This window comes from Capra hircus, chromosome 6 (assembly GCF_001704415.2).
Source record: "Capra hircus breed San Clemente chromosome 6, ASM170441v1, whole genome shotgun sequence".
In the NCBI taxonomy this organism is placed as follows: domain Eukaryota; kingdom Metazoa; phylum Chordata; class Mammalia; order Artiodactyla; family Bovidae; genus Capra; species Capra hircus.
The window spans coordinates 113,666,527-113,679,464 of record NC_030813.1 but is presented as its reverse complement, the minus strand read 5'-3'; the positions used below and the strand labels follow the sequence as shown (position 1 = coordinate 113,679,464).

General features: G+C 51.5%; 1 protein-coding gene across 6 annotated transcripts in view; it reads right to left on the bottom strand.

Moving 5' to 3' along the window:
- TBC1D14 (TBC1 domain family member 14) overlaps positions 1-12,938 on the bottom strand; it is a 118,725-nt gene that overhangs the window by 3,172 nt on the left and 102,615 nt on the right. For all 6 annotated transcript variants that reach the window (XM_018049767.1, XM_018049768.1, XM_018049769.1 and 3 more), the window contains one exon: positions 5,949-6,207. In XM_018049767.1, the coding sequence (XP_017905256.1) occupies positions 5,949-6,207 (259 nt within the window). The remainder of the gene's footprint in view (positions 1-5,948; positions 6,208-12,938) is intronic.

Genomic DNA, 12,938 nt, shown 5'->3' with positions numbered 1-12,938 from the left:
GTCGTACTTCGGAACCAAGGGGATCTCCAGAGCACCAGTTCCTAAAACTCCTTGGGCCCAGCACTGGACCACTTTAGGCGAAGTACAAGTTACAGGGGGTAAAGCAGAAACCCTGCATGAGGGTTTCAAATGCATGGCACAGAAGGGCTGCTGGCAGCTGGAAGCCCCCTTCTCGTCTGAGCAAGGCAGCCAGCCAAACACAACCACGGAACTGTTTGCTAAAGCACGGCAGGACCTTACTCTTAAGCACCGTATTTAAGAGAAACGGGCACAAACCACAGTTCCCGTGGGACCTGGAACTAAACAAACTCAGTGGCGAGGCCCACCGTCAGGCTAACTCCTGTTACCGCCCCACTGTTAGAGGGTGTCCTACTCTCTAATAACCCTTGACCTGGTCTTAACTGGTAATTTTCACCTAAAATGCAAGAAGCGGAATGACAGATCTGGACTCGGCCCGTCTGTCTGTGCGTGTCCCTGTGGGTGTGTGGACGGAGCCGGGGGAGGACCAGGGAAACAGGGGAGGCCGGCGGACCGCAGCTGTGCGCGATGGGAAGCTAAGGCAGCACTGGCTCTGAGGGACGGGCACGGGCACCAGAGGCACGGGCACACGCACCAGAGGCACGGGCACGCGCACCAGGAAGGGCCCTGGCTCTCTGCGGCCACTTCAGAGCATCAGTGCAGGGGCCGAGTCCCAGGAGACTCCAGGGCACGCGCAGGCGGGCGTGCACCTGCGCAGTCCAGCGGGGACCCCACTCAGAGGCCCTGCCCAGCCCAGAGCTCTGCAGTCGCCATCCTCAAACCCTTGACACTAATTCTGAACATGAGGCCCCACACCTTCATCGTGTGTTGCCCATTTATTTCTTAACCAGAGAAAGGCTCTTCTTCCCTCTCACCAGATCCCTGATAATTATATAGCCGGTCCTGCTCACACAGGAGCTGAGGTTTCTGTGTGCGTGTTTTTTTTTTTTTTTTTTAACAGCTTACTGAGACATTTCTCACATACCATACATAAAATTCACCCACTTCGTGTGTTCAATCTGGTGGCTTTTAATACAGTCAAGGATAACGTGCAGCCCTCAGCACAGCCAATCTTGGGGCATTTTCATCAGGGCACAAGTAGCCCCTGCCCTCCAGCTGCCACAGCCCTGTCCCGCTCGCCACGTCCCGTCTCTCCAGCTTCCTTTCTGAAACTGCATGGGAATAGGGCCACGCGGTGTGTGGTCTGCAGTCTGGCTTTCTGTTCTGAAGGTGCACCCACACAGTCGCAGGAGTCAGCACTTCACTCCTTTTTATAACCTGAATGGATTCACTTCGGAACTGTAACGCACAGCACGCTAAGCAGAGAGCAGCGCCCCTGCCCCCCGGCTGGTAAAGCCAGGGAGCGTTTCATGGTGCTACCCAAGGGCCTGCAACAGCACCTGTGCTCTTTCCCTAAAGACCCGACAGGAAGGAAGGCCACCAGCCAGAGAGCATCCCAGCAGGTAAGAGAGGTCCAGCTTGGGGGCAGACCAAAGGGCCCAGGGCAGAGGGGACCCCCTCTGGGTAATAAATGAATAGGCATTGGATTGTGTACTCTAAAAGGGGTGAAGTTCATGGTACTGTAAATTATTAAAGCTGTGAAACAAAAATAAATAGGCCGCTAACTAAGATCAGAGTTCAGTTCAGTTCAGTCGCTCAGTCGTGTCCGACTCTGCGACCCCATGAATTGCAGCACGCCAGCCCTCCCTGTCCATCACCAACTCCTGGAGTCACTCAGACCCACATCCATCGAGTCAGTGACGCCATCCAGCCATCTCATCCTCTGTCATCCCTTTCTCCTCCTGCCCCCAATCCCTCCCAGCATCAAGAGTCTTTTCCAATCAGTCAACTCTTCACATGAGGTGGTCAAAGTACTGGAGTTTCAGCTTTAGCCTCATTCCTTCCAAAGAAATCCCAGGGCTGATCTCCTTCAGAATGGACTGGTTGGATCTCCTTGCAGTCCAAGGGACTCTCAAGAGTCTTCTCAACACCATAGTTCAAAAGCATCCATTCTTCAGCACTCAGCCTTCTTCACAGTCCAACTCTCACATCCATACATGACCACAGGAAAAACCATAGCCTTGACTAGATGGACCTTAGTCGGCAAAGTAATGTCTCTGCTTTTAAATACGCTATCTAGGTTGGTCATAACTTTTCTTCCAAGGAATAAGCGTCATTTAATTTCATGGCTGCAATCACCATCTGCAGTGATTTTGGAGCCCCAAAAAATAAAGTCTGACACTGTTTCCACTGTTTCCCCATCTATTTCCCATGAAGTGATGGGACCGGATGCCATGATCTTCGTTTTCTGAATATTGAGCTTTAAGCCAACTTTTTCACTCTCCTCTTTCACTTTCATCAAGAGGCTTTTTAGCTCCTTTTCACTTTCTGCCATAAGGGTGGTGTCATCTGCATATCTGAGGTTATTGATATTTCTCCCAGCAATCTTGATTCCAGCTTGTGTTTCTTCCAGCCCAGCGTTTCTCATGATGGACTCTGCATAGAAGTTAAATAAGCAGGGTGACAATATACAGCCTTGACGTACTCCTTTTCCTATTTGCAACCAGTCTGTTGTTCCATGTCCAGTTCTAACTGTTGCTTCCTGACCTGCACACAGATTTCTCAAAAGTCAGGTCAGGAGGTCTGGTATTCCCATCTCTTTCAGAATTTTCCACAGTTTACTGTGATCCACACAGTCAAAGGCTTTGGCATAGTCAAAGCAGAAATAGATGTTTTTCTGGAACTCTCTTGCTTTTTCCATGATCCAGTGGATGTTGGCAATTTGATCTCTGGTTCCTCTGCCTTTTCTAAAACCAGCTTGAACATCAGGAAGTTCACGGTTCACATATTGCTGAAGCCTGGCTTAGAGAATTTTGAGCATTACTTTACTAGTGTGTGAGATGAGTGCAATTGTGCGGTAGTTTGAGCATTCTTTGGCATTGCCTTTCTTTGGAATTGGAATGAAAACGGACCTTTTCCAGTCCTGTGGCCACTGCTGAGTTTTCCAAATTTGCTGGCATATTGAGTGCAGCACTTTCACAGCATCATCTTTCAGAATTTGAAATAGCTCAACTGGAATTCCATCATCTCCACTAGCTTTGTTTGTAGTGATGCTTTCTAAGGCCCACTTGACTTCACATTCCAGGATGTCTGGCTCTAGATTAGTGATCACATCATCATTATTATCTGGGTCGTGAAGATCTTTTTTGTACAGTTCTTTTGTGTATTCTTGCCACCTCTTTTTAATATCTTCTGCTTCTGTTAGGTCCATACCATTTCTGTCCTTTATCGAGCCCATCTTTGCATGAAATGTTCCCTTGGTATCTCTCATTTTCTTGAAGAGATCTCTAGTCTTTCCCATTCTGTTGTTTTCCTCTATTTCTTTACACTGATTGCTGAGGAAGGCTTTCTTATCTCTTCTTGTTATTCTTTAGAACTCTACATTCAGATGCTTATATCTTTCCTTTTCTCCTTGGCTTTTCGCCTCTCTTCTTTTCACAGCTATTTGTAAGGCCTCCCCAGACAGCCATTTTGCTTTTTGCATTTCTTTTCCATGGGGATTCTTGCCTTGAGAACCCCATGAACAGTATGAAAAGGCAAAATGATAGGATACTGAAAGAGGAACTCCCCAGGTCAGTAGGTGCCCAATATGCTACTGGAGATCAGTGGAGAAATAACTCCAGAAAGAATGAAGGGATGGAGCCAAAGCAAAAACAATACCCAGCTGTGGATGTGACTGGTGCTAGAAGCAAGGTCCAATGCTGTAAAGAGCAATATTGCATAGGAACCTGGAATGTCAGGTCCATGAATCAAGGCAAATTGGAAGTGGTCAAACAAGAGATGGCAAGAGTGAACGTCGACATTCTAGGAATCAGTGAACTAAAATGGACTGGAATGGGTGAATTTAACTCAGATGACAATTATATCTACTACTGCAGTCAGGAATCCCTCAGAAGAAATGGAGTAGCCATCATGGTCAACAAGAGAGTCCGAAATGCAGTACTTGGATGCAATCTCAAAAACGACAGAATGATCTTTGTTCGTCTCCAAGGCAAACCATTCAATATCACAGTTATCCAAGTCTATGCCCCAACCAGTAATGCTGAAGAAACTGAAGTTGAACGTTTTATGAAGACCTACAAGACCTTTTAGAACTAACACCCAAAAAAGATGTCCTTTTCACTATAGGGGACTGGAATGCAAAAGTAGGAAGTCAAGAAACACCTGGAGTAACAGGCGAATTTGGCCTTGCAATGCGGAATGAAGCAGGGCAAAGACTAATAGAGTTTTGCCAAGAAAATGCACTGGTCATAGCAAACACCCTCTTCCAACAACACCAGAGAAGACTCTACACATGGACATCAGCAGATGGTCAACACCGAAATCAGATTGATTATATTCTTTGCAGCCATAGATGGAGAAGCTCTATATAGTCAACAAAAACAAGACCAGGAGCTGACTGTGGCTCAGATCATGAACTCCTTATTGCCAAATTCAGACTTACACTGGAGAAAGTAGGGAAAACTGCTAGACCATTCAGGTATGACCTAAATCAAATCCCTTATGATTATACAGTGGAAGTGAGAAATAGATTTAAGGACCTAGATCTGATACATAGAGTGCCTGATGAACTATGGAATGAGGTTCGTGACATTGTACAGGAGACAGGGATCAAGACCATCCCCATGGAAAAGAAATGCAAAAAACTAAGATCAGAAAGAGCCAGTCCAATCACCTGTGAAGTAATCTGGCCAAACATAAAGACTGGGAGCTTCCTCGAGCCTCCAAGTCTGTCAATTTACAGGAAGGAGAGTAGAAGGACCCCGATGAACCCCACCACAGGGACAGAAGCAGCAAAATCCAGACGTGACCAGTGCTGCTGGACGCGACCTCGTTTCTTCAGTATGTAAAGGGGAGGGAGAAGTGGAAAGGAGGGGTAACCCTGTACATTGTAAGAAGACGTGAAAGGCTGTTCATCCAATTACAATGTGTAGGCCTTATCTAGATCTTGATTTAAGCCAACAACAAAGCTACTGCTGATGTCTGAAAACAGAAATCTGAAAGCTGACGGGATGCTTGACAGGCACATGGGGGTTGGTTATTCTCTCTTCTTCTATTTTGCATGTACTTTAAATCTTCCACTAATTAAACAAACCAGGAACAAGCACCGTATGGCAAGGACAAGGCTCCGCAGGACGTGGTGCTCAGGCCAGCAGAGCGCACACAGCTCCTGAGGCCAGATGTCCTATCTCCCTTTCGTACGGCAAAGACTAGGAACCAGGCCTAGGAGCAAAGTCCAGAGGGGGACCGGGGAGCCCGGGAGCACGCACTCCCCTGCGGTCAGCCGGACGGCCCTGAGGGCAGCTGCGGGAGCTCCAGCAACCCGTACAGGGAGCCCTCCCCTCCCCTCCCACCACTGAGGACACATGGCCCCCCTCTGCGCCTCCTCTGTCGGTGAGAGGGCGACAGGTCAGCCCCCTTGGCTCTCTGTCTCTGGGATTTAGAGAAAGGGGGGAGCTTGGTTTACAAAGTGCTGTCCACCAGGCGGGGGCCTGCGCTGCTACCGTTGTTCAGTCACCCCGCTGTGCCTGACCCTTTGGGACCCCATGGACTGAACCCACCAGGCTCAGGCAAGAACACTGAAGCAGGCTGCCCTTTTCTTCTCTAGGGGATCCTCCCAACCCAGGGATCGTCTCCTGCATTATAGGCAGGTTCTTTACCACTGGAGCCACTTGGGAAGCCCCTATAGGAGGAGTGGGGAGAGTGTTCTTCTCCAGCTCCTTCGCTCAGAGGAAGTGACTGTCTAAGACCCTGTGTGGCAAAGCCAGGCCCCAAACCCAAGGCACCTTCAAGAGGGCTGGTTCCTCATAAGGTGCTCTGCATAACCCGCTTCCTCAACCAGACGGGATAGGGAACAAAAGCCCACTCACCTGAGCCCACTTCTTGTTTCGACTTTGCATCTGAATGCTGGCGATGGAAGCAAAGAACTCCTCGGCGGGCAGGTCCTCCGGCAGCCGCGTGAGGAACTGGGCCACGTGAATGAAGTCCATCCTGGTCAGGACGTCCTGGAACAGCCTGAGGAGGCCCAGGGCCGTGCGGAACAGGAACTCCTCCCCATCACGGCAGAACACGTCCCAGACCCGGCAGGCCAGGTCGAGGGGCAGGGACTTGCTGTAGAGAGTGAAGATCCTGGGGGAGAGAGGGGGCGTCAGGTCCTGGAGGTTCCACAATGGAGCCCTGGCTCAGGGCGGATCCTCTCCGGCGCTCCTGAGTTTAGGCCCTTTCACACTTCACGTCCTCGGTGTGGAGGGGGCGGTGGTGGAAGAGCTCTGGCCCGCATTCACACTGAAGGTCAATTTAAACATTTTCTAAAACAGTATGATCAGCTTTCACAAAGAATCTTAAACAATATACAGCTTCCGAATTAGACACCGCACTTCGGCATGCAACACGTTTATCATGAACCTACTACGTGCTTATTCTTACTCTGAGGCAGGCGCTAGAGGTTAAGTCAACAAGGCAGGTAGAGCTTCGTTTGGTGGGAAAGAAAAACAGCAAACGGAAATGCGTAACTGAATCGACGCGCACGCACCTGGCGTCTGAGGAGCGCTGCACACGTTCCTCCCGGCAGGGGCCACAGAAGGAACAGGGTACAGTTTTCGAGTAAATCTGAGTAAATCTGACAGTGGCTCCCAGGAAACTGATCTCATATTTAAAACCATCAGGTGAAAACAGTGAGACACAGATATGCCTTCCCTTAAAAAACTGTTGACAATCTCAATTCAAACCACCAAACACACAGTCTTGGGTGACCAGAGCATGTCAACAGGTAGGTGAGTCCAGGCCGACTGTGTGGAGCCCAGTCCTCCCGCCGGCCCGAGGCCGAATCCGGGGCATCTCCTGACCCCACACCCAGACAGATGCAGCCACCTGCCTGGGCTCCCTCGACCCCAGGGCTCTGAGGATGTGCCGTCCGCCCCCACCGTCCCCACAGATGCCGCCCCCAGGAGGGAGCCCCCCAGCCCCACCCTACATCGGGCCCAGCATCTGGCATCTCCGTGGCACACCTGTGTCCACAAGCCCCCAGGCCACTCCAGGATGCCACAGGCGTCAAGGAGCAGGTCTCGCTGCCTTCCCACCAGACAGTCCTCACTGCTCCTGGGAACTCACTTTTCCCCAGGCTGCAGTATTCCCTGACTGCCCATGCTGCCTCCAAGAGACACGCAAGGGCCATGAAGGCACCTGAACTCAGGTGCTGCGCTCAGGATGCAGGCCGCCTTGGTCAGGAGGTCCTGTCACTCAGCCTTTACAGCAGGACTCTCCCCTGCAGTGGGGTCTACACCACGCTGGCAAGTCTGCTCACAAGCTGCAAGGCTCTCTGCCTGCTGAGACCTCCAGGGTGTGAACCCCACCCTCGCCCCTAGAAGGGTGCTCTGCCCCAGAAACAGCCTTTCCTCCAGGACCTAGGAGAACGGGCACGCAGTGAAGGCAGTGCGGTCAACCCAGCAAGCTAGCGAAGACCCCGTGATGCTCATTACTTTGTCAACAAAGCTCCGTCTAGTCAAAGCTATGGTTTCTCCAGTAGTTATGTATGGACGTGAGAGCTGGACCACAAAGGCGGCTTGAGTGACAAAGAATCAATGCTTTTGAACTGTGGTGCTGGAGAAGACTCTCGAGAGTCCCATGGACTCCAAGGAGATCCAACTGGTCAATCCTAAAGGAAATCAAACCTGAATATTCATTGGAAGGACTGATGCTGAGGCTCCAATACTTTGGCCACCTCATGGGAAGAACTGACTCACTGGAAAAGACCCTGATGCTGGGAAAGACTGAAGGCAGAAGGAGAAGGGGATGACAGGATGAGATGGTTGCATGGCATCACCGACTCAAAGGACATGAGTTTGAGCAAGCTCCGGGAGTTGATGATGGACAGGGAAGCCTGGTGTGCTGCAGTCCATGGGGTCGCAAAGAGTTGGACACGACCGAACAACAAACGTTCAGGGCCATCCCGTGGCAGTGCTTTAAAACTCAGAGATTCAAGAAAGGTTAGATTTCAAATCAGACGCTAGAAGAGGGACACAGAGGTCTGAGAAAAATCACTGCAGCTCCTGCCACCAACAGTGAAAGAACTAGACCCTGAACACATGCCCTGGAGTCCGGAGTGGGCCCTGTGCCCTCAGGCAAAGGCGAGGGAAGGCCCCCGTACCTTTAAAGCCACAACAAACCTTCTGCCCGAGCTCCTTACTGTCTCAAAACACAGAAAACCACCTCATCACTTGGTCCAGAAAACACAGTTTGAGAGAGAGCCAAGAGATCTTTGAGTCCCAATCTGAACATTCTCAACTCTAGAGGGCATTTTATTTTTAAAAAATGAAAAGCAAGTGACCTAATCCTCATTATCACTTACCTGCCAACTCACAGGTGAAAAGTCACACCTTTACATTTTAAAAGCAGAGTAGTCTTAAGGGCAAAAAAAGACTGGTAAAATTGAGTGGCTACAGGCAAAGAGAGAGAGAGAAACAGCAGAAGAAATTTCTCTAACACAATACTCTTCAGATTTGTGTGCGGTCTTTGTAAACTGCTTCAGATACATTGTGAAGCTGATGTCCTAATGATCAAGAGCGCCAGACTCACCTGGCAGGGAGCAGTAGTTTCAGTGCTACTTACCGTTACATTTTCTTTAGAATGTATACAGAAAAGATACATTTTCAACACATTAGAAGTACTATGGAACAGAATGAGGATGGGATAAAAAGAGCAACTACAGACAAACAAGACTTACATGAAACAGTGACCAGTTTACCACAAACTCAGAAGTATGAGCAACCTAATCCTCTTCAACTAACATTTTTTAACAGATACTTTTTTTAAACTTTATTTTTTGGCCACATGGCATGCGGGAGCTTAGCTCCCCAACCAGGGATCAAACCTGAGCCCTCTGCATTGCGAGTGCAAAGCCTTGACCACTGGACCACCAGGGAGGTCCCTCAATTTACATTTTTTTAAAAATTCACAAGAATTCACCAGTCAAGCTGTTAGCAACCATCTGCCTTGCTGAGCTGGCAAATACAGATTATTTGCAGGTAGCATTTGTGGTGCAGAAACTGTTCAAAGTGCAAAAACTCACACTGAACTTAGGATGAACTTATACTTAAAATAAGCACAGCCAAGCCCAGTCCTCCCCACCACCCCTGCAAAGCAACGCCACGCTGAAGGCTTGTGATGCCCTCCTGCTCGATGCTGCCGACCATCCCCCATCACTCCACGAGCAGCTCTTGAGATCTGAGCCCTGCTGATTCTAAGCCGCACATCATGAACGGCTTTTAAAGCCTGTTCTGTGCCAGCCACTGTTCTTTGTGGTGAGAATACGCAGAATCCAGCCGAACAGACAGCTTTCCCTGCCCTCGTGGGTAGAAAAGCTGAATGAAGCGCACAGAACGTCAGATGTGGATTCAAATAAAAAGTAGGGTGGGAGGCAAGGACCGCCAGTCTGGGTGTGTGAACAGGACGGTCACAGAGAACGCGTGACTGAAAAGCGACACTTCCACAAAGCCCCGAGGAGGAAGCCCCAGACAGAGCACGCAGTGGGCTTGCAGCTCGGAGGGAGAGGTGACCCAGCGCGTCCACTGACGGGCCAGGAGGCCACTGCGCTTGAAGCCGTAACAGCCAAAGGGAGAACCCGTGAGGGTGTCTGCAGGGACCGGGGCCCAGGGCACGGGACCCTACAGGCTACCGCAAGGCCTGCGGGTTTCCTTCTGCATGAGATGGAAGACTAGTGAAGGGGCTGAGCAGGGCAAGGGCGCATCCCCTGCGCTGAGCTCTTGCAGGGGAACGCAGGCCTCACTGGGGCGGCCACTGAACCCACCAGGCAGGTCGGCACGGGACTGCAGCAGAGGGGGCAGCCCAAAGTAGAGCGAACGTGGACGCGCCTCACGGGAAATGTGACGGGTGGGTCTGTGGGGCAACTCCATGGGTGGAGCTGCGGGACCTTTGGCTCGGACCTGAGCTCAAGTCACTGGACATCCAGGTGGATGCGTGAATCAATTTCAAGTTCAGAGGAGGGTCTGGGGCTGTCGACAGCTTGTGTATAGATGGTGCCAGATAAAGGAAATATTCTGGAATCACAGAGTAAAGACTGTCAAATGCTGCTGCAAAGTCAAAGCAAGACGGAGACCTGATCACCAAGCTTGTCGTTCATGTGGAAAACTATAAATTGGGTCATACACAGTATCATTTACTATCTTCAGGTACTGAAATGGAACAATTAAGGCCTTGACTCTTACTGTATCTTAAATAAAATGTGCCTTTTAAAGAAAAGCATGTAAAAGTTTTCCCCTGACAACATGTCTCCTCACCACAGCTTGGCCTCAGACGGCCCTCCTGGAAAGGCTGCTTCCTGCCCCTGGGCTGGGCCTCTTCCGTCAGCTGCTCACACGGCGCCTCACATGTCCGTCTCACGACAGCCATCAAACGGGGATGGAACCCCAGCCGCCCTCCCTACTCTGAGCCCCGAGACCCAGGAGGCCTTCCAGCAGCCAGCTCCCTGCCCCTGGGCTCCTGCACGGGGCCACCCGTGCCCCACTCGAGAGTCCAGGGTCCCTCCTGCCGGCCTCCTGCCTCCGAGACGGTGTTCCCCTCTCATCCTCCCCTAGAGCACGGCACTCAGACGGCTCCAGGGTCCCCAGGCTCCCTGCCTACCCCCCCACCTCCACTTTCACTGGAAAACCGTTCATCAGCAGCAGCTGTCAAATGCTTCCCTGTATCTTCAGCGGCACTCAGAGTCAAAACCAGCGAGTGAACAGGGATCGGAAACAACGCTCTCGCGTTTACTCTCAGAAGAGCTTATCAGGTGCGGGTGGACAGCCGCTCGGCTCGGCCCGCAGCCCAGGACCCGCCGTCAGAGCACATGGATGAGGGGGCTGCTGCATGCACGCCGCCCCTCCCCCGCCTCGACGCTTCCCGCCTGCTCCCCACAGGGAGCCCTGAGAGTCATCCTTCTCCAAGCAGGATGAGCGTGAGGAAGGCAGGACGGACAGGGAAGGCTCCCCGGCCCTCCCAGGACTGTGGTGCGCTTCCCGCACAGGAAACGGGAACCCCAGGACTTCTCACCTGCGGGACAGGAGTGCTGCTCCCCAGTACGACTGCACGTTACTACACTGGGTATCGAAAAAGGACAGCTTCAGGGCTGCCCTGGGGGCTCGGTGGCCAACGCAGGAGACACAGGTTTACAGTGCCATCAGTTCAGTTCAGTTCAGTTCAGTCCCTCAGTCGTGTCCGACTCTTTGCGACCCCATGAATCGCAGCACGCCAGGCCTCCCTGTCCATCACCAACTCCCGGAGTTCACTCAAACCCACATCCATCGAGTCGGTGATGCCATCCAGCCATCTCACCCTCTGTCGTCCCCTTCTCCTCCTGCCCCCAATCCTACAGGAAGACCATGTCTCGACGTGACTAAGAACTAAGTAATAGAGTAACAGTCTGATAGTTCATCAGAACTACCGAGCCTGTGCCAACAGCCCAGAAACCGCAACTGCTGAGCCTAGGAGTGACAGCTGCTGAAGCCCTCGTGGCCGAGAGCCTGTAGCCTGCACCACGAGAAGCCCGCACACCGCGCCTAGGGAGCGACCCCACCCGCCACAGCCGGAGGAAAGCCCGCGCAGCAATAAAGAGCCAGCGCCGCAGCTAAATAAAGTCATTTTCAAAACGACGGCTTCAGGTACCAATTCAATTACTTAAAAAAAAACAGTCGTTCTATGTTGCTAAACTAATAAGGGGCTAAAGGCGCATAAAAGACAACAAAGAGAAACTGTGTGTCTCTATTTCCCCCATAATGTATGTAAGAGGGACAGACAATTTTTCTTTTGCTTTTCCTTTTTCCTGCCAAGACTTCACATCTCCAATGGCGATGTCTAACCTAACTGCTGGCCTGCAAACAGCGAGCAGGCCAGGGAAGGGAGACAGGGAAGCCAGGCCTGGAGGCAGAAGCTGCTTCTCAGAAATCGATGGTGGGAGAACTGACACCGCCCTGCGCTGCCCCTCAGAGCCAACAGGCAGCGCACGCGCACAGGGCTGGGCGCCGCTCTACACGCTCCACCTGGCTCAGCCACGGTGACCCCTGAGGAAGAGCCGTCATCATCTCCATTTCACAGGTGGTGGTGGTGGTCGGTCACTCAGGCGAGTCCGACGCTTTGCAACCCCGTGGACTGCAGCACGCCAGGCTTCCCTGTCCTTCATCATCTCCAGGAGCTTGCTCAAACTCATGTCCATTGAGTCAATGATGCCATCGAACCATCTCATCCTCTGTCGTCCCCTTCTCCTCCTGCCCTCAATCTTTCCCAGCATCAGGGTCTTTTCCAATGAGTTGGCTCTTCGCATCAGGTGGCCAAAGTACTACAGCTTCACCATCAATCCTTCCAATGAATATTCAGGACTGATTTCCTTTAGAATTGACTGGTTGGATCTCCTTGCAGTCCAAGGGGCTCTCAAGAGTCTTCTCCAGCACCACAGTTCAAAAGCATCAATTCTTCAGCACTCAGCCTTCTTTGTGGTCCAACTCTCACATCCACATGTGACTACTGGAAAAACCACAGGTGAGGAAATCACAAATGAAGGGAGGGTGCAGAAACATAGGCTTTAGCCTGAGGTAAAAGAGGAGAGGGTCAAACCACTCAGTTCCAAAGGAAATCAACCCTGAATATTCACCGGAAGGACTGACGCGGACGCCGAAGCTCCAACACTCGGGCCACCTGATTCGAAGAGCCGACTTATTGGAAAAGACCCTGATGCTGGGAAAGATAAGGCAGGAGGAGAAGGGGACGACAGAGGACAAAGTGGTTGGACGGCATCATTGCCTCGATGGATGTGAGTCTGAGCAAACTCGGGATACGATAAAGGACAGGGGAGCCTGGCGTGCTGCAGT